Below are 19,146 nucleotides of genomic sequence, written 5' to 3' on the forward strand. Positions count from 1 at the left end.
GCGAGGGTGGGACAACTGGGACCCTGGGGCTGTGCTTGAGCTGTGCCTGCCCACGGTGGAGGAACTGTACCCACACGGGATCCCTCGCGGTGATTTGTCCTTACAGACTGCACCTTGGCTGGGTAGCAGCTGCACATAGGTTGGGGAGTGGCAGTGAGGTGGGCTCCCCCTTGCTGTCAGCCAGCTAACTTTGCCTTCTGTGTTATGAAATTCTTTTACCCACTTGATTCCAAAAGCGGCCTCCCATCCTCAAAATCGAAAGCCACACTCATCCCAGAGTGATGCTAGGGCAGGCCTCTCCCCTCCTCTTCCCTTTCTGAGTAGGATCATCTTTAAGTCCATGCTCAGCTCCATTGAATGTCTGTCACCAAGAAACTTGACACATTTCTCCTTGGCTCCCCCAGCAGAGCCCAGAAGTCCTGGAAGAGCCCTCTCTAGCTCTCTGGGGTGCAGCAATTTCCTTGTGTGCTTCCTGTGCCTAGCACAGAGCCCAATAAACAGACCCTATGAGCCGAAAAACATATTCTGAAGGAATGAATTCATTCATTTATTCAACTTTCCCATGTGTAAGGCCTTCTTCTGAAGGCATGTCCCAGAGGCCCTCGAGCGCAGGGCTGGGGCAGGAACGTGCAGAATAGGCTTTATTTTTGAGTTGGATATTGGGGAACTGTTAACTTCAGAGAGGATATAACTGGCCTTAAACTGTGCAAAAAACAGCAGACGGGAAGTCAGGCTGCAGGTGATGCAGGAGTGACTGTAGGGTAGTGGTGACGGGTTTCATGTTGAATGGACATAGCTTCTGAGCCAGGAGGGTGGCGACACTTTGTCAGTTGAGACCGGTTTGGAGGAAGGGCAGAGCTCACTCCTCGGTTATAAGGGAACAGGAGAAAAACCGGTATGTGACAGAGGTGGTGCTCAGCCGTTTTATTTGTGAGCAGGCGACTACGGGGGATGACCATCACTCCCTAGCCATCCTGGCCCCTGCTCAGGAGCTGCTGGCATCACCATCCAGAGTTTTCAGTTTTGAGTCACAGTTGAAGCCAGAAGAAAGGAGAAAAGAGGTGGAGCCAAAAATGGAAGCAAAGTCCACAAGGTGGGGAGCTGGGCAGCCCCCTTCAAGTAGCTCAGGCCTGGCAGCTTGTGCTGGGCTTGTTTGGAAGATTCCTCTGGTGGAGGCTAAACACCTTGGGAAGCAAGTCCCAGCACGAGTAGGGCTTGTGGGTTTGCGGGGCTGCACCGCCAATGTCAACTCCAACCACACACAGGAGCAAGGCGCCAGGTTCTGGGTTTCTGAGGGCGCCTGCTCACATCAGGCGGCAGCTGCTCACTGGTGCAGGGCAGGGGTGTTCGCCCTGGGTGAAGCCAAGTGGGGCTGGGCAGGCACAATGCTGCCAGCCCACGCCATCCCATGGCACCGCCTCACTCCTCCCAAGGGCTCATGTCGGTGTCGATGGCCACGCAGTTGTAGGCAGCGTAGCGGAGCTTCTCCTCGCACACTTTGGCACTGCGGGGTTGAGGTCTTGCTCAGTCCCCTTCACCACTCCCAGGGGGATGGGCCTCCAGCCCAACTTCTGTGCCAGAAGTTCTCCCCAACCAAGGATGCCATCTTCCTCCTGCCCCCTGGCTTGAGCCAAGGAAAACTCACCTGACATAGTGTGGCAGGAAGAGGGTGCTGGAGCAGGTGGAAGACTCAGGCAGTGCATCTGTGGTCTCGTAGCTGGAGGTAGACAGGGACACAGAGTAGCATGATTTACATGTGTACAGGAGGCCGCCTGCAGCACCTGCAGACCCCACCTCCGCACTCACCCCAGTTTGTCTGGGTAGATGTAGATCCGTGCTGGTAGGCGGCTGCGGCCCGTGACAAAGCGCAGGAAGCGGCTCCGGTCCTCTGGATGGACGAGGAGGAAATCAGTGTGTTTGCTGGCAGTAGGGGAGGTTCTGCAGCTTCTACCCTGCCCCTGTCCTGCAAGTGGAGTCCAAACCCAGTTGGCGCCCCGCCCTCCTGCACTGACCATTGGTGAAGTTGTTCAGAGCTTCCCAGAAATACTGCACCCGTGTATCAGATGGTTCGAAGTCCTCAAACCGAGCTGGAGGAGACAAGACCAGACATCATTCTTAGGTCTCAGCCATCCCAGTCCTCAAGACCCACCCTCCCGCACTGTGCTCCTGTGCGGCCCTGTCCTGTCCCCACATACCCCTCTGTGTGGAACTCACTGAGCTTGCGCAGAGCGTCCACAGTGACCTCGGGGTCCCCGCACACTTTCTTCTCCAACTCTTGCCAGGTCAGCAAGTCCAACACAGCCTGTGGCACCACCTTTAGCAGACCTGCCTGCATGGCCGCCACCTGGTGGTGGTGGGGGGAATGCCTGACTGAGGAAGAGGGCCCAACTCCCAGCTTACACTGTGGGCATCTCTGCAGCCCTCTGATACGCAGTAGCGTGGGACACAGGATGGTGGGGGCCGGAGTTTCCAGGATAGGTTCTGATGGCCTATTGGGCGGGCTCTGGCTACTAAGGGCTGGGGCTCAAGAGGGTCCAAAGCTCTGATCCGCCGGCCCTCATCACTACCTGCTCCTTGCTCTCCTCTAGGCGTGCCTTCTGCACCAGTCGGATGAAACGAGAGCGGTCTTCATAGCCCACCACGATGCCTGTGCCCCCGGGGACCAGCTCCACCACCTGCTGGTCACTCAGCACAGTGGTGAATGTTAGCTCCTTCCCAAATTTGAACTCAAATGTCTCCTTGTCCATTCCTTCCATCACTTCCAGGAGCTTCACCTGGGAGGCAAGGGGACAGAGGCAGGAGATCAGCCTTTCGTTGTAGACACACTCCCTGTCCTTCCTCAAGGTGCTCTCAGGGAAGCAGCAGAGGGAGCCGGGCAAGGCAGCCTCAGGCAGGCAATGGGTGAGGATGCCGCGCGTGGAGACCAGGAAAGGCATCAGGCAGGACACAGCATCTGAGCTGAAACCTAAATAATGATGCCTGGGAGCTGGCTGAGTCTTAAAGGAAGACAGAACATCTTGGAGAAAGTTAGAGCAAAAGGTCCGAGGGATCTCTTTGGCTGTAGCCTGAATGTGAACCAAGGGGCTAGGGGCACAGGGACCACGGAGGCCTTCACAGAGCCCTCTGAGAGTTTAAACAAGGTCAGTGAAGTCATCACTCTGGCTGCACGCAGACCAGGGGGAGGAACGGAGACAGGGTGCTGGCTTCTATAGTAAGTGGTTAGGTCAGAAAGGCGGCCTGAAGCAGGGGACAGTAGTGAGATGGACGTATGGAAAGACCAGGAGGGAGACTTGACAGAATGTGAGGGGAGAGGGAGGGAGAAGAGTGAAGGTGACCCTGGGAGCTTGGCATGGGGAGAAGCGGGGGCAGTGCCATTTTGGGACAGGGAGCCATGGAGGGCAGCAGACTGGGGAGCCGAGGAAGAGCGCTGAGCCAGAGGTGCCACCTTGGAACAAATGTCCAGGAAGCAGATGCATCTATGGCCCCTGTGCTTAGGAGGGAGGCTGCGGCTGGTGGTCAGGGCTTTAGGGCTCATCATAATAGAGACAGTAGTTAAAGCCATGGGAGTAGATGGGACTGGAGAGGGAGCATGTGTATGGTAAAAGAAGAGGGTGCAGGACAGCCCAGGCGAGGACAAACTCTAGGGACAAGGCAGAGGAAACACTGGTCCCAGACCCTACTCACCAGCACAGAGTCCACGGCTGGGAAGTCCTTGCTCCAGCTCACCTCCTCCCCAGAGAGCTGCTTCCACACGAAACCAGGCAGAGCCAGGACCTGTGTGACAAGCACATACCACTGCCTGCTCACCCTGAGCTGCCCGCGTTTGCTGACTCTTCCTCCTGCTCGCTAGGATGTGGATGAGGCTACTCACCAGGAACTCCTTACCCCGCAGGGCAGCCCCCATCAGCTGTCCAATCCACTCATACTTGGCAAAATCTCGGCAGGAGGGGTTGGGCACATACATGTCGCGGGCCTCACCAGTGCCATTGCCCTGGCCCAGAGACAGAGCTGTTAGCACGGCATGGGATGACTACTTTCCTGCCCCAGCTGGAGATATTCCATTAGGGGCCCTGAATGCCTCCCCCTCGCCCCAAATGTCCAACGGCTCCTCCTCTCCTTGTTAGCCTGGAGGGCTCCCTGGGCAGCCCCATCCCTCCTCTGCTCCCTTTGCTAGCTCAGTCTGGATTTGCAGACAGAAGAGCAGAAACAACCTGGGAGGCGGGCCTGGGAGGTTACCTGATTGGCCGTGCGCACAAAGAAGGGCAGAGGCACAGGGGTGTCGGCTGAGCTGGGGCACAGCTCTTCTGACATGTCTGCCAGACTGTCCCGGAAACCGCCACCTGAAACGACAGGTGCCCTCGGCGGGTACTCACACTCGTGTCCTCCTCAACTGGCAGCCCTTGAAGCCTCTGCCATTCCAACAGGGCGATGAGCAGGACCTGCCGCCCTCCCTAAGGGCCTCACCTTGATCAATGATGCCTTCTGCGATGAATTTGCACTCCCACCACTGGTCATAGCGCATGGGCCACCTGGAAGCAGAGGTTCTTTCCATCATGCTGGGTCAGGGCTCAGGGAGATTCACCTGCCCCAGGAGCAGCCAGAAGGGCCACAGAGCAAGAATGGGGAGGGGCACCAGGAGCAGTGTGTGGGTCTGTGTGTGTTCACGTGCGCCCTGAGCAAGCCCCGTACCTGTAGTCCAGGGGCTTTTCATACTTGTCAGAGGGCTTGAGGCCTTCATAAACCTGGGGGAAGGGCCCAGGGAAGGGAGCTGTGTCAAGACCCTGTCAGGTCCCTCTTGGCTCAGCCCCCAAGGCCCTTAACTGCCCCTCCGTCAGTCTGACTCCACATAGTCCGGACCTGGGTAAAGACTGCGTTCTTGCAGGCAGGGTCCCGAGAAGGGCAGGCACGGTGTTCCATGGCAAGGCGCCGGTTGATGTAGAGGCGTGGCATGAAGCTTGGCTTGCTGCTCTCCGAGTCGCGCAGGCACTGAGCCACAAGGCCAGGCCGCTGCCGTGACAGCAGTAGGAACTGCTTCACTTGCTGGTGAGAGAGGTGCAGAGTAAGATCGGTGTGCAGTCAGCTTCTGTCCAGGCCCTGGGACCTGCCTGTATCCCTGGACCCAATTCTACCATTCCAGTCCAAGCTTGGTCCCTGCCTTCCTTGCCTCCAGGCCCTTTCTTAGTCCAGCCACCAGGGGGAGCCATGTGAAACAATACATCTGACCTCACTTAATACCTTAATAGCCTTTCTTTTTCTTTCTTTCTTTCTTTCTTTTTTTTTTTTTTTTGGACAGGCAGAGTGGATAGTGAGAGATAGAGACAGAGAGAAAGGTCTTCCTTTTTGCCGTTGGTTTACCCTCCAATGGCCACTGTGGCCAGCGCATCTCGCTGATCCGAAGCCAGGAGCCAGGTGCTTCTCCTGGTCTCCCATGGGGTGCAGGGCCCAAGGACTTGGGCCATCCTCCACTGCCTTCCCGGGCCATAGCAGAGAGCTGGCCTGGAAGAGGGGCAACCGGGATAGAATCCGGTGCCCCAACCGGGACTAGAACCCGGTGTGCCGGCGCCGCAAGGCGGAGGATTAGCCTGTTAAGCCACGGTGCCAGCCCTTAATAGCCTTTCTTGTGGCCCTACTAACCAAGTCCTCGCTTTAGTGCCTGGGCCTCAGTTACAGTGTCTGCTTCCTGCCTACCCTCTTAGCCTCGTCCTCCTGTCACACTAACACCTACCCGTACATGTCTCATCTTGAGCTGTGGGGGACTCCCAATATGTACCTTTCTGGCAGCCTGCCTTGCCATCTGTCATGTCCCCTCCCTCAGCCCCTGTGTATGCCACACACTCAGCTGGAATTTTGACCACTACCACTTGTGCCTGGCTTTCTTCCAGCGTTCTCAGACCCTGCAAGGGTCCAGTCCTAGGGAAGGTTTTAGGGAATCGCTGTTGAGACTAGACAGCTACATGAGCAGGAAGAGGAAGCCCAGACTGCCAAGATCAGCACTGGCTGTGCTCACCTTAATCTCACTGAAGGTGCCCAGAGTGTGGTCCCAGGCTGGTACCAAGTGGTGCAGGACACTGTCGAGGATCTTGATGAACCTGTGCTCGGTGAGTAAAGACAGCCACAGCTGAAGAGCTTGGCATGAAGGAAGACTCCCAACTTCCCAACAGGAGAGGGCAGGGCCCACAGACCGCTCTGCGAGATCTTGGGGACCTCCTGCATGCAGACACACAAGGCATAGGGTAGGGGGACGGAGGCAGGCCCGGGACCACAGCCACCTCTGCAGGAGGACAGCTCTGCGGTACAGCACTTCTGGGTCAGTGCCTTCCAGGCGTGGATATCGCACCAGACTGGTCGGCTGGAACAGGTCTGCATTCAACCCTAGTTCCCGCTGTCTGGATGACTTGATCTTGACCCCTCGAAGACGAACGTCAATCCCGTCATCTGAGGGAGAGAGGTCAGAGTGAGGTCATTTAATGTACCTACTGTCCTTGGGCCCTCAGAACGGGGAAGGGCTCCTTCATGCTCAGCCTTGTGTCCCCTTATCCTCTAGAAACTGGGCACCTTTGGGATCCCCTCTTAGTACCAAATTCTCACCTCTATATTTTTGCTGGTTCCTCTGCCCACCATTACAATGTTCAATGCCTGAGGGCCCTACCTCAGTTCCTTGTCCAGGAGAGCCCAACCACCACTATGGCTTTAAGGCAAGCTTATCGCTGGCACCTCCCACCTGGCTCAAGCCCCAACGCTTCAAGTTCTGGAGTTAGTTCAGCCATTACCCAGCTCCAGGCCTAGCCCCTCCTCTCCAGACTGCCAGCTCCCCATCTACACACTGGAGCTCCCCTTCCATCCTTATAGCCTGAAGCCCCACCTCGGCACTCCACGATGCGGATCTCAATTATTGGGAGGTGGACGGTCATGTCCTCCAGGACACAGACATCCCCGATCAAGGTCCTGAGGAGATGGATGTGAGGCACTTCAGACCCCTGCCTCAGGCCTTCAAGGATTTCTGGGGTCCCACCCAAACTCAGGCTTTTAAGCTCAGTCAAGCCCCACTGCCAGGACCATGCCCCGCCTCCCATCCCAGGTAGGCCTGCTCACTCGTCAATGCTCACGTCACTCAGCTTCTTCAGGTTGTCCCCTTCGCCCCCATAGACCACCACCCGCTTAGGCATAAAGTTGTCATCTGTGGTATCCACTGTGAGGAGCAGCTTCCTGAGGGGTCAGAGTGTGCACCTGACGTCTGCTTACCCACAGGCATGTGGCTCACCCCCCCAGTCCTGCCCAGAGCCTACATACTTGACAATGGTGCCCTTCTTCATGGTAAGCCGTACCCAGTGCTGGCACTGGGAGCCATCACTCTCCCAGTAGGTATCTGCGTTGCTATCTGTTAGGCAGGACACGTTGAACTCCTCCTGGTTTTGGACAGAGAAGTAGAGTCAGTGAGCACCCTGACTGGGTATGTGCTTTGGGCCAGGGAGCACAACACAGAAAGCACAGCAGAGTTAGGCTCAAAGGGAAATTGGTATGGGCTGGGGGTGGGGTGGGTTTCCTATAGGGCTCCCAAGATGAGGAGCTGGCTGGAGTGTGGCCTGTGGGGGTTCTGGTGTAGCTCTGGCCAGAAAGTGGGGGTTCTGGATCTAGCCCTGAGCTGTGACTACATCTTGCCTGGAGTGGGAGGAGTCCCAGCACCCACCGTGTAGGAGGAAACGTCTATGCTCTCCACATACTGCTTCACACTACCCAGGTTCTCATCCTCCTTGCCCAGGTGGTCATACAAGAAGTGGATCAGGTCCTCGTCGCACTCGTAGGTCCACGTCGGAGGCACATAGCTAAGCAATCCAAGGCCCTAATTAAGATTGGGACCAGACCTGGGCTCGTTCCTCCCCGTCCCATGCCCAGATCACTCACAGTAGCCTCTGAACAGCTTCCGTGTATGCCTCCGCCGGCTGAGGCCTCGATCCAAGGCGATGCGAGTATGTGAGGTCCACCACCTGTTCCCATCTGCGGGCACAGAATTGGGGGTGGGATGCGGAGGTATCAGCGGGCGGCAGAACACCATCTCCGGATTCCGAAGCCTTTTCCAAAACTCTATCTGCACACCTCCAGAAGTCCCACCCAACCCCCCTGCAGATCCCGCCCCTTCCTGCTCTGGCCCATCTCTTCTCCAATAGCCCGTGCTCCGGGACGTGCCAGGAGTTCCCAGCTCCCCTGCCCCTTCAAGTGCAGAACCTGAGCACCGGCCGGTAGTCCACTCCGAAGAGCTGCTGCTGCCGCTGGAGGTGGTCCGGAGTGTCGATGGGTACGAGGCGGGCCCCGCCCTCTGCCGGGCGGCACACAAGCAGCCAGCCTTCGTCCAGCCCGCAGTCGCCCAGGTGCTCCGCCAGCTGCTCCTGCCGGCGTGCGCCAGATGGGGACAGCCATCAGGGAACTGCTCAGCTGGCCGCCCTGCCCAGCCCGGGGCAAAGTGCACGGAACGCAATGCCAGTTTAATATGGGGGAGGGAAAGGAACAGCCAGGGGCTTCCCTGGCCCCGCGGGTCTCTAGCGGGGGTCCCAGCAGGCCCGAGCGCACCTTTGTCAGCTTCACCCAGAGCCCGTGGCCGTTGCATAGCTCCTCGCCGGTGGTGCGCACGCAGGCGCCGCGCCGGAGCTCGATGCTGTCGCGGGCGGTGCGGAGCGGCCCGGAGCCAGTACCGGAGGCCGGCCCCGCGGCTCCCACACGCAGCCCCAGGCCCTCCGCCTCCCACACCGGCAGGAGAACGCGCGACGGTCCCGCCGGGTCCTTGTAAAGCTTGTAGAGTACCTCCCGCGGTACGAAAGCCAGCGCCGCCGGCAGCGGCCTCCCGGCGCGGAGGCTCCGTGCTGCCTCCGCCAGGAAGCGCACGCGGCCCAGCAGCTGCCGCGGGGACTCTAGTGCCGCGCCCGGGCCAGGGCCCGCCATGGCGAAGTGACGGAGACGAGCGGAGGGACGCGCCAGTCCGCGAGCCGCAGCCGCGACCTCAGGCTCCGCTTCCCACCACGCCCTGCCCCGCCTACCGTCAGCCTTTGCCGTAATTTCTAGACTAAGCGCACCCCGGCGTGGTCCTGGGTACTCATACCCCAGGATGTTCCCTACCTCTGTGTCCCCTACCCAGCCAACCAGAATCAAGATCAGAGTTGCGACCTGATGAAATTTTCTCTCTCCATCTCCAGTGCTACTAACATTTGATCCCCACTGCCTCTGTCCTCGTGGAGGTCACCATCTAGCCTGGATCATCTTAACAGACATTTCTCTGGTACTCAAGAGTTCCTGATTTCGCGTTCCAGTCCTCAGCGAGTCCTATCACAACCAGAAGCACCTGTGCAAATCTGCTGAATAAAGTGGGGTGACCCTTTCTCCGGCAACTGACAGGAGTCGTGACCCGTTTAGGCTTTTGAAAAATTCTGGTTGTTACACCCCATCCCAAGAAACTGCCAATCGGTATCCACTTTGATGTGATCGCAGATGTCTGGTCTCTCATCAGTGTGTAACTCCTTAAAGGGGCTCCAGCAGGGGCTGACTCGCTTAGCACCGACCACAGTGCTCAATTCTGAGTAGGTAACGGAAGTGTACAGTAGAGGAATTCAGTTCTCTGTGTACAGCCTTTTTTGCACCATCTGCTACATTCCTGGCTGGGTAAGATTCTTAGACTCGTGGGCAGTGGAAATGACAGTGAGGCCTGGGTCAAACTGGCAGGATTTCCAGACTCTCAGATATGAACACATTTCTGACACCACCAGTAAGATCTAGTTTTAGCGGAGCTCGTGCCTTTGGACGTTTGGTGTTTCGTCGCTACAAGGGACTTTACGGTGGAAAATGGTAAGGGTCCTACAGGCGGTAGCCAGGGCAGCCCCAGAACTGTCACTGAAGTCCGATCACGTGCCGTCCAATATGGCGACGCCCTCGGGACGCCTCAGGAAGGGGCGGAGCCTGGACTGCCTGTCTGCTCTTACTCAGGGTTCAAGCGGCGAACGCGCTCGCAGTTGCGACATACCATGGAGACGAACGGGTTGGGGTGAGTTCTCTGAAGTAGGCTGCGCGGCTAGCGGGGCTTCTGATCTGAGTCCTCCAACTCGGGAACCTGTATATTCCCCATTCCCTGGGAACCTAACAACCAGAACCCCAGTAGTCTGAATCCTGCAACCACGCAGGGACCTTCATTCCTGGGATCTCCTTGCCGGACTGTGTCCCCCAGACTTTTATTCCAGGGGCTATCCGAGGACTTCCAACTAGAATCCCTATTCTGGGATCGTGGGCCTTCTTCGTCCGCCAGTCTGAGGCTCCTGGCCCTGGCACCAGCCCTGGGCCACCCCGGTTCCTACATTTTCATGTCCGAAGGTCCGCCTCCCTCAAACTATTCCTGCTGGGCTTTCATCTTCTCTTCCCATTCCCTTCGGTTGCTTTGAGGTTGGGAACGAGGACTAGGTGTAGGAGAGAGGCCCCACTGGGGCCCTTGCTACGGTCTTGTGCAGCAACCGATAGGCAGAGAGGGCGGGGAGCCCTGGCTTGGGGACTGGCCTGGAGGCGGCAGATAGCGGTGCCAGACTGAATCCGCCTTAAAAACCAGCGCCTTCCCCAACCTCCAGCCTAGCATATTGACATTATTCCCACCTCCACCTGATCGCCAGACCCAAGGGGTTTCCGGAGCTGAAGAATGACACGTTCCTTCGTGCAGCCTGGGGAGAGGAAACAGACTATACTCCCGTTTGGTGCATGCGGCAGGCAGGCCGCTACCTACCAGGTCAGAGCCAGGACTCGGGCATCTATGTAAAACTGGAGGGTGAGTTTTGAGTAGGGCAAGGCTCTAGAGGGCCTCAGTGCTGAGCCCTTTCTTCCTTCTCCTGTCTGCAGAGTTTAGGGAAACGCGGGCTGCCCAGGACTTTTTCAGCACCTGTCGCTCTCCTGAGGCCTGCTGTGAACTGACTCTGCAGGTGAGGGGTCCACAAAAGAGGGAGGGATTTATGCCCTCAGCTTGTCACCTAGCAACTTGTTTCCAATTCCCTACAGCCACTGCGTCGCTTCCCTCTGGATGCTGCCATTATTTTCTCCGACATCCTTGTTGTACCCCAGGTACCAACTCAAAACTGATCCTGGAATGGGTAAAAACAGGGAAAGGGCTCTGGAAATCCCATCCATTCAGTGAAGGTTCAAGATAAACAATCACCCTATGAAGTGGATAGAGGGTAAAACTAAGGCTAACAGATGGAGTTTGGCTGAATCATATTCTCCTTTTCCTTTCCTCCTGGTATGGGCTGAGCAGAACCTCTTGGAGTTCCAGGTTGTGGACCCAGATATTCTTTCCCCTCCAGGCACTGGGCATGGAGGTGACCATGATACCTGGCAAAGGACCCAGTTTCCCAGAGCCAATTAGAGAAGAACAAGACCTAGAACGCCTACGGGATCCAGCAACAGTGGCCTCTGAACTGGGCTACGTGTTCCAGGCCATCACTCTTACCCGACAACGGCTGGCTGGACGTGTGCCACTGATTGGCTTTGCTGGTGCCCCGGTGGGTGAGACAGGCAGGGACTGTGAGGGGGAGGTCACTGACAGTTCTGGTGCAGACATGGGAAGGACGTGTCTTGCACCTGCGACATCCTCTTTGTACCCTTCTGCAGTGGACTCTGATGACATACATGATCGAGGGTGGCGGCTCAAACACCATGTCTCAGGCCAAACGCTGGCTCTACCAAAGACCTCAGGCCAGTCACCAGCTGCTTCAAATCCTCACTGATGCTCTGGTACCCTACCTGGTAGGACAAGTGGCTGCTGGCGCCCAGGTGAGTCCTGAGAGAGAGACAGATAGGCTGGGGTTCAGTCAACGGGACCCGAAGCAACAGTCTCCTAAAGCTAAGAGGACACATCTTCGTGCCAGGCATGAAGATGGCTGCCTCCAGTGATCTGGTGGATCCCACCCTGACAGTGGCAGGAGGATGTGGATGCTTCTTGGGTTCAGCCCAAAGCCAGTGCTGGGATCTGGAGAAGGCAACACTTTTTGACTGGAACTGGGCTTTATAGGCTCAGGCAGTATCTGGGATAAAAGTCACTTGGGAGAAAACTGAGGCCATTCTATATGTGAAACCTAAGATATTTTCTATTTGTGTGTTCTCTATTTCTTTTCACCACCTCCTCACTGTAGGCATTGCAGCTCTTTGAGTCCCATGCAGGGCATCTAGGCCCACAGCTCTTCAACAAGTTTGCACTGCCTTACATCCGTGACGTGGCTAAACGAGTGAAGGCCAGACTGCAGGAGGCAGGCCTGGCACCGGTGCCCATGGTAAGGACTGGGGTGGGTTGAGGCAAGCTGGGCCTGCTGACCACTGGAGGGCAGCAGAAGTGCAGCCAAGAAAGGTCAGTGGGTGTAGCAGAGCCCTGTGTGTCCTCAGATCTCTTTTTCCTCCAGATCATCTTTGCTAAGGATGGACATTTTGCACTGGAGGAGCTGGCACAGGCTGGGTACGAGGTAGTTGGGCTTGACTGGACAGTGGCCCCCAAGAAAGCCCGGTGAGTGATGGAGTGCATCGTTGAGGTGGAGGTGGAGCGGGGGGAGCAGCTGCCATAGGGCAGTTATTACAGTGTGGCACTGGCTCTGCTTCTAGGGAGCGTGTGGGGAAGACAGTGACCTTGCAGGGCAACCTGGACCCCTGTGCCCTATATGCACCCAAGGTAACAACCATTGTTTCTCTAAGTGTCTGTGAGCTTGTCTGTGTACTCCTATGGCTACAGTTATGGTTGTGGGTATTATGTGTGCATTTTTACTATGTCTGTTTGTTCCCGCCTCTACTCTCTATGCATAATCTAAGTCTTAGGAAGGCAGAAGTTTTTATTATTTTGATTTGTGTTTTCTTTTTTTTTTTTTTTTTTTTTTTTTTTTTTATTTTTGACAGGCAGAGTGGACAGTGAGAGAGAGAGAGACAGAGAGAAAGGTCTTCCTTTGCCGTTGGTTCACCCTCTAATGGCCGCCGCGGTAGCGCGCTGCGGCCGGCGCACCGCGCTGTTCCGATGGCAGGAGCCAGGTGCTTATCCTGGTCTCCCATGGGGTGCAGAGCCCAAACACTTGGGCCATCCTCCACTGCACTCCCTGGCCACAGCAGAGAGCTGGCCTGGAAGAGGGGCAACCGGGACAGGATCGGTGCCCCGACCGGGACTAGAACCCGGTGTGCCGGCGCCGCAAGGCGGAGGATTAGCCTGTTGAGCCACGGCGCCGGCCGATTTGTGTTTTCTTAATGCCTGGCTCATACCAGCCTCCAGTACACTTTGTTGAATGGGTGAATAACGAGTGAAAGCAGCTCAGTGTGTGTGTGTCCCTGTTATGTACAGCGCGGAGAGGCTTGCCGGCCCACTCTGTTAACAGTGCCCTGTTGGCCCCCCAGGAGGAGATCGGGCAGCTGGTACAGCAGATGCTGGATGGCTTTGGGCCACAACGCTACATTGCCAACCTTGGCCACGGGCTTTATCCTGACATGGACCCAGAACACGTGGGGGCCTTTGTGGATGCTGTGCACACACACTCACGTCTACTTCGACAGAACTGAGTGTACACCTTTCTCCTCAAGTGCCACCTGATGTTTCCAGAGAATAAACGTTCCAGAGTTGGGTTTTATGAAAAACTCGTGCCCTGATCCTTAGTTCCTTCTTAGCTTGTGCTCCTTCCTTGAGCTTTTTGCTGCATCCTTCCCGTAAGTCTTGGGGCTCAGACATCAGCACTTAATGTCAGGGTTCTCACCACCGTCTGGCTCTCACATATCCAAGCCCCAGAGCTACACGGGGTGGGGTAGAGCTTACTCCTGGTTGGGGCTGTACATTTGCAAGGAAAGAGGTGGGGCGGCTCCCACACCATACAAAGGTGAATTTGATAGAATTTTGTATCTGGGGAGGAAGAGGAGAACAGACCCAAGAGGGGTACAGAAGTGTTCAGAGCACTTCAGAGAGGCCTGGGGACCAAGATGGGCTCTAAATGAGAGGGAGAGATCAAAAGATGGGAAGGACATAGACTCAGCGATACTGCTTAGGACTGGAGCCTTAGACTAGTGTGTCACCAGGGTAAGATGGCCACTGAAGCCAAGAAGCCCTCTGGCAGCTCAGGGTGGCGCTGCGTTATCTTAGGAACATTATTTTCTGTTTTTTTCAGATCGTGGGCTTTCTGCCATCGCAATGGCACCTACTTCCTAAGACAAGGCTCTGAGGTAACAGTGAGCGCTAGAGAGGGGTCTCACGTGGCTTCAGTTGTCTGTCTACATCTCCTTGTAGGCACAGCCAACGCCCTACCCACACTGGAGCAATGCAGAAGGGAGAGAAGGCCTAATTAATTGAGAGAACACAATATCTGCTTTTAGAAAATGTGACCCATGATTTATTCATAGAAAAGCACTGCGAGTTCACACACTTGCTAAAAAAGGGGCAATTGTGATACAGATATGGGAGTGGCTTCTCTTTCTGACCAACCCATTGGGCTGAGGTGTTGTAGGGGCCCTTGGCTGGACAGTAAGACTCCAGTAGCCACAAACAGCAAATACAACTTACTGGTCAGTTTGCAATAAAAAAGGTGACATAAAGAGTTTGCCAAACAAAGGAAAAAGCAGACAGGTCCTTAGTTCACACTCTAGCTATACCACCCCTTCTCTATCAAGCCCCATCCCAACTCAGGAACTAAGACAGGAAACAGGAAACACCAAGACACTGGTCTCCAACTGACTCATTCAAATATCTTAACTACCTCCTAAAACAACTCCAGGCTTAGCACAGGGTCAGGAAGTAGCAGGAACACAGCAGAGTGTGGCTGTCGGCTAGGGGTTTGCCCTCTAAGGCTAAAACTTAGGAAGGGAAAGGCCAAATGAATACCAGCCCCAGCCTCCAAATCAGTGACCAACAGGACTGTGACAAAAGCAGGCAAAGGAAGTCTGAGGTAGAAAGACAGGGGAAGAAAGCAAGGATAGGGTAAGAACTGTAGCACTAAAGCGGTCAGTCTGGGCAGAGGGAGACGTGCTCAGAAGCTTGTTAAACAAGAGAGAATGGTGACCTCAGGAGGCACAGGGATGGTGAAGCAATGTTTAGCTGGTGAGAGACTAACAGTAATGAAGGAGAGATCTGGCAAAAAGAAAAAGGACACATTTATGCAGATGCTCAAACAGAACTACACAGACATACCTACATGTAGCAATACCCTCAGTTACACACACACACACAGATCCCTGGGGAGCAGGCATCACACAGGTACAAATATGTTGATACACATGCCCCCATGTGTGCCTAGATACACATACACATTAAAAACGCATAGACAAGAACGAGTACACTTATACCCAGATAGGCATTCTCACATGTATATGTCACACTGAAACCCATGGTACAGCACACACATGTGTTCACACACACATGGGCACAAAAGTAACACATACACATCAAGATATATGTGCAGATACAGACTGGCACGCACAGATAGATCTACATACATAGACCCAGGTACTTAGCCAGGCTTAGCACAGGGTCAGGAAGTAGCAGGAACATAGCAGAGTGTGGCTGTCGGCTAGGGGTTTGCCCTCCAAGGCTAAAACTTAGGAAGGGAAAGGCCAAATGAATACCAACAACTTAGCCACGGAGATACACACACACACACACACACGAAACCAGATGCTCTCTAACACAAAGGTGGTCAGAGTAGAGGAGTATGAGCTCAGCAGCTTCCCAGCTCTTCGTCTTCTCCCTGCACTTGTTTCTCAGGAGCTCAGCAGGCTGTCGGAGAAGCTGTATGAAGCAGGAGCAGGAGCTTCAGTGTCTTTATAGCTTCATGAGGTGAAAGTCAAGTCCAGTCCTGGCCTATGCCCATCACCTACCACCAGGCTATAGATGCCTCATCAGCAGGCTGGGGTTTCTGCATAGACTGGACTTGGGATTTATTCCAACTGGCCATTTTCTTCCCTGCCATCCTCATTCTTCCGCTACCAATAACATACACTCTACAAGGGAAACCTGAGAAATGGTTGTGTCTCCTCAGAAAACAGGCCTAACCTCCCACCCACAGCTACTTCAAGTGCCCATCAAATCAGAAACAGAATTATAAATAGTTACAACTTTACAATAATTGGCAACACATATACTATAGTATTTACAGTACCATAAATGCTTGTTTCTCTGGTTAAGCAATCCCTGAGACGGAACAGTGTTCTGTGTTTGCCAAGGGAGGGAGGGCCAATGCCCAGGACACGCAGGATATAGGGCGTGAGGTGGCATGTTGTGGGGTTTCTGATGGATCTGCAGGGCCTGGCTCCTCCAGGAACAGTGGGCTGTGGTGAAAAGCTTGCCAAGGCAGACATATTGGCTACAGCTAGACGCTCTCTGTCTTTAGCCCTGTGGTCCTTTGGCCTCAGCCACAAGTGCTCAGAAATCTCTCAGGGTGGACAGTGTTCCAGTGTCCTTGGCCTGACCTGATGTATCTGGGAGCTCAGGCTGCCCTGCTGGGGAGACATCTGCCTTCTCAGCCAAAGCGCTCACGCACCAGCAGCATCAGCTTCTTCTTGCCTTTGTAGATCTGTTTGAGGTTGTCGATGAACTGGGCAAACTGCAGGTGGCCATCCTGGGGCAGCAGGAAGGTCTCTCGAGCCTTGCTCAGGAATTCGATGAACTCTCCGTAGTGGCGGGGGCTGATGTGTGTCAGGCGTGAGTGTGTAGTGTTGATGTAGGCATTGATGGTGGCATCCAGCAGCTGGCGCAGCGGAGCCTTGTCGGTGGACATGAGTTTTCCAGAGCTGCGGCGGCCTGGGATGCCAGCCAGGCCAGGTGCAGTCACTGTGCAGCGCCGCAGGATATCAGAAAGGACTGTGGCACAGTGCACACTCTTCACCACCAGGGGGATGAGGGCCGCCAGCTCATTCTTGCCCAGAGAGTGGCTGAGGGCACATGCCCAGAGCACATCATTGATGGCGGGGTGGGTATCCTGGTTGTAGGCCAGGTTAAGATGGCTCATGGCTAGGGAGGCCAGCTTGAAGGCACGCAGCGGGTAGCCACGGAGCTCCATGTAGCGGGCAATGGTGAACAGCTGGGAATGGGTCATGCCGCCAGCAGCAGCATCAATGGCAATCTGGTAGGCTGCCTCAAAGGCGATGTGGTCTTTCTCACAGAGTGTAAGGGCTGACAGGGCACAGCTCTGAGGATCCTTCATAGCACACTGCAGGGCCAGCGTGCGAGCACAGCTGGCCAGCTCCTCCCTCTGTGCATAGTCGAGACTGAGGCGCAGGACAGTGGTGTGGGATACGGCTGTGGCGGCTACAATGCTCGTAGCCTCAGTCGGGGTGAAGAGTGTGTACCAGCTCTGCAAGATGCTCACCAGGGCCCGCACACCTGTCAGGAAGAGCCTGAGCTCAGCTGTGGCCATCTGGGTCCCGATCCAGGTCTGCCCAGATTATCACGTAGGGTCTGAACTTGGCCTGTAGAGATGTGTCCTCCCTTCTCCTTAGCAGGCTTGAGATGATCTAAGGCAAACCAGGGCAAGGGGAGCATCCTGGATGGCCAGATCTAATTTGGGGTCTCTTCCTAAACCTTTTTTTCCCAGGTAGAGGGCTGAAGGTTTCTGTAGTGCTCTTAGCCCCTCACAAGGATGCAGCGGTAGAGCCTGTGGTTTGCTTGCTGCCAGGCCCCAGGTAGCAGGTCTGCCTGGGGTTCTAGCTGAAGTGGGGCTTCTGAGGGTAGAGTTTTGTGCTAGTGCTTTGGACTCTAGAAGGGATCCTGAACCTTCAAGTTGTGTGGGATTTAAGGGACTGAATCAAACCATTGGGCTCAAGGGAGCTGGGGAAAATTCACCCTCTCGGACATGCTGACATCGGGCTACGGTCCAAGCAGGGAGGGCAGCACTTAGGCTGGCTGAAAGAGGCCATGTTCCCTTACCAGCATCCTACCCTCTCCTAAGCCATGAGAATAGTAATATGAGAGCTCTAAGTACTTTTTGTCCTGTCTCAAGAGTAAGGCATTGAAACTCTTGTCCCTGGCATAGGGGGAGGTGGGAAACTCACCTACTTCTGTAGCACAAGTCACCAACCATCGCACCATCTCCCGGCGTCTCCAGTTAAGGGTTGATAAGGTCATCCGCATCACCTGTGTGAGAAAGGGGCGTTGCCATTGGGCTAAGCTCAGCTGCTGTGACTTCCCTGTCCCCATCCCCACCATCATTTGTTTATGTGGCAGAGGGTTTTTCCGTACTTCAAATGCAGCCTCTGCCATGAGAAGGAGACACAGGTTTAATTTCTGCTCCATCCCTCCCACCAATTGAATAGGAGGCTTTTCTGATGATCTACAACAAAGTCCTGATTTCCACACCTTATCTGACTTGCAGGAATGGAGAGGTAGAGAGAAGACAAGGGCCCCATGGAGCCTAAAGCTAGAACTTCAAAATGGAGCTCAATTTTTTAAAGTCCTACCTTCTGCCTAGCCTAGAACTTGTGTTCTGGAGACACAGAAGAGCCAGATTTAGCCCATGTCCATGTTCAGTCCCCCAGGGATCTTACCTTTTGAGAACTGTCATTATGCCATAGGCCGAAATCAGGGATTTCCTACCCCATACCTGTAACCCCAGCTCGAGGGCCACATTGAGCAGGGTGCTGTCCGTACTGCTATCTGTGGGAGTAGCAATCTTGAATGCATCCTGGGCCAGCTTGAAGATGAGGGAGGAAGAGTGGATGTGCTTCTGTATTGCTTCCAGAATTGTTCGGAGCCTCAGAGTGTCTCCTACAAGGGCCGAGAGAAGGGACAGGGACAGGGTCTATTGTAAAGTTTCCTAAGTCAGGTATTGGTTGAACTAGCAGTTGTCAATTCATTATTTCTGAATGCTACATCCCTTCTGTGTGGGAAAGCTGTGACCACTGAACCCTCCGAGGTGCTATGCCACAGTGCTGGCCCCTTTCTGCCATCTTAAAAATAATTTTTTTAAAAATTAATAGACTATGCTTTAAGAGGAGTTTTAGTTTTACAGAAAACTAAAAAAAAACAGTTCAGAGGCTTCATACATATACTTTGTTACTAACATCTTATTAGTGTTCAACCATTCATCTTTTGAAGGGTTTTGAAGGATATCTTGGTTGCTTCTAGTTTGGGGCAAGTATGAATAAAGATGCTACAAATGTTCATGTGTGGGTTTTTTGTGGATA

The 19,146-nt window shown here is 54.8% G+C and overlaps 3 protein-coding genes across 8 annotated transcripts in view; 1 reads left to right on the forward strand and 2 right to left on the reverse strand.

The window, feature by feature from the left end:
* Positions 1-521: 521 nt before the first annotated feature.
* On the reverse strand, positions 522-8,964 carry HECTD3 (HECT domain E3 ubiquitin protein ligase 3). Its single transcript, XM_062191170.1, has 21 exons — positions 8,566-8,964; positions 8,224-8,384; positions 7,903-7,995; positions 7,688-7,823; positions 7,291-7,406; positions 7,093-7,206; positions 6,863-6,945; positions 6,270-6,435; positions 6,008-6,089; positions 4,858-5,040; positions 4,690-4,742; positions 4,465-4,529; positions 4,237-4,340; positions 3,872-3,991; positions 3,685-3,774; positions 2,568-2,774; positions 2,215-2,344; positions 2,013-2,087; positions 1,807-1,888; positions 1,646-1,717; positions 522-1,504 (listed from the first exon to the last, which is right to left on the reverse strand). The coding sequence occupies exons 1-21, from the start codon at positions 8,932-8,934 to the stop codon at positions 1,420-1,422; spliced, it is 2,586 nt and encodes an 861-aa protein (XP_062047154.1). The 5' UTR covers positions 8,935-8,964; the 3' UTR covers positions 522-1,419.
* A 958-nt stretch (positions 8,965-9,922) lies between these two features.
* UROD (uroporphyrinogen decarboxylase) lies at positions 9,923-13,614 on the forward strand. Of its 2 annotated transcripts, XM_062191171.1 has the most exons (10): positions 9,923-10,027; positions 10,641-10,753; positions 10,864-10,943; positions 11,020-11,082; positions 11,322-11,519; positions 11,629-11,790; positions 12,150-12,287; positions 12,414-12,514; positions 12,610-12,676; positions 13,384-13,614. In XM_062191171.1, exons 1-10 carry the CDS (start codon positions 10,008-10,010, stop codon positions 13,543-13,545), a joined length of 1,104 nt encoding a protein of 367 aa, XP_062047155.1. In that variant the 5' UTR covers positions 9,923-10,007; the 3' UTR covers positions 13,546-13,614. The 2 variants fall into 2 exon arrangements, with proteins under 2 accessions (XP_062047155.1, XP_062047156.1); XM_062191172.1 differs by lacking the exon at positions 11,020-11,082.
* Positions 13,615-14,343: 729 nt separating this feature from the next.
* ZSWIM5 (zinc finger SWIM-type containing 5) overlaps positions 14,344-19,146 on the reverse strand; it is a 210,615-nt gene continuing 205,812 nt past the window's right edge. For all 5 annotated transcript variants that reach the window (XM_062191178.1, XM_062191174.1, XM_062191175.1 and 2 more), the window contains 3 exons: positions 18,564-18,727; positions 18,016-18,097; positions 14,344-17,347 (listed from right to left, as the gene is read on the reverse strand). In XM_062191178.1, the coding sequence (XP_062047162.1) occupies positions 16,485-17,347; positions 18,016-18,097; positions 18,564-18,727 (1,109 nt within the window). In that variant the 3' untranslated portion in view covers positions 14,344-16,484. The remainder of the gene's footprint in view (positions 17,348-18,015; positions 18,098-18,563; positions 18,728-19,146) is intronic.

This window comes from Lepus europaeus, chromosome 5 (genome assembly GCF_033115175.1).
Source record: "Lepus europaeus isolate LE1 chromosome 5, mLepTim1.pri, whole genome shotgun sequence".
Classification (NCBI taxonomy): Eukaryota; Metazoa; Chordata; class Mammalia; order Lagomorpha; family Leporidae; genus Lepus; species Lepus europaeus.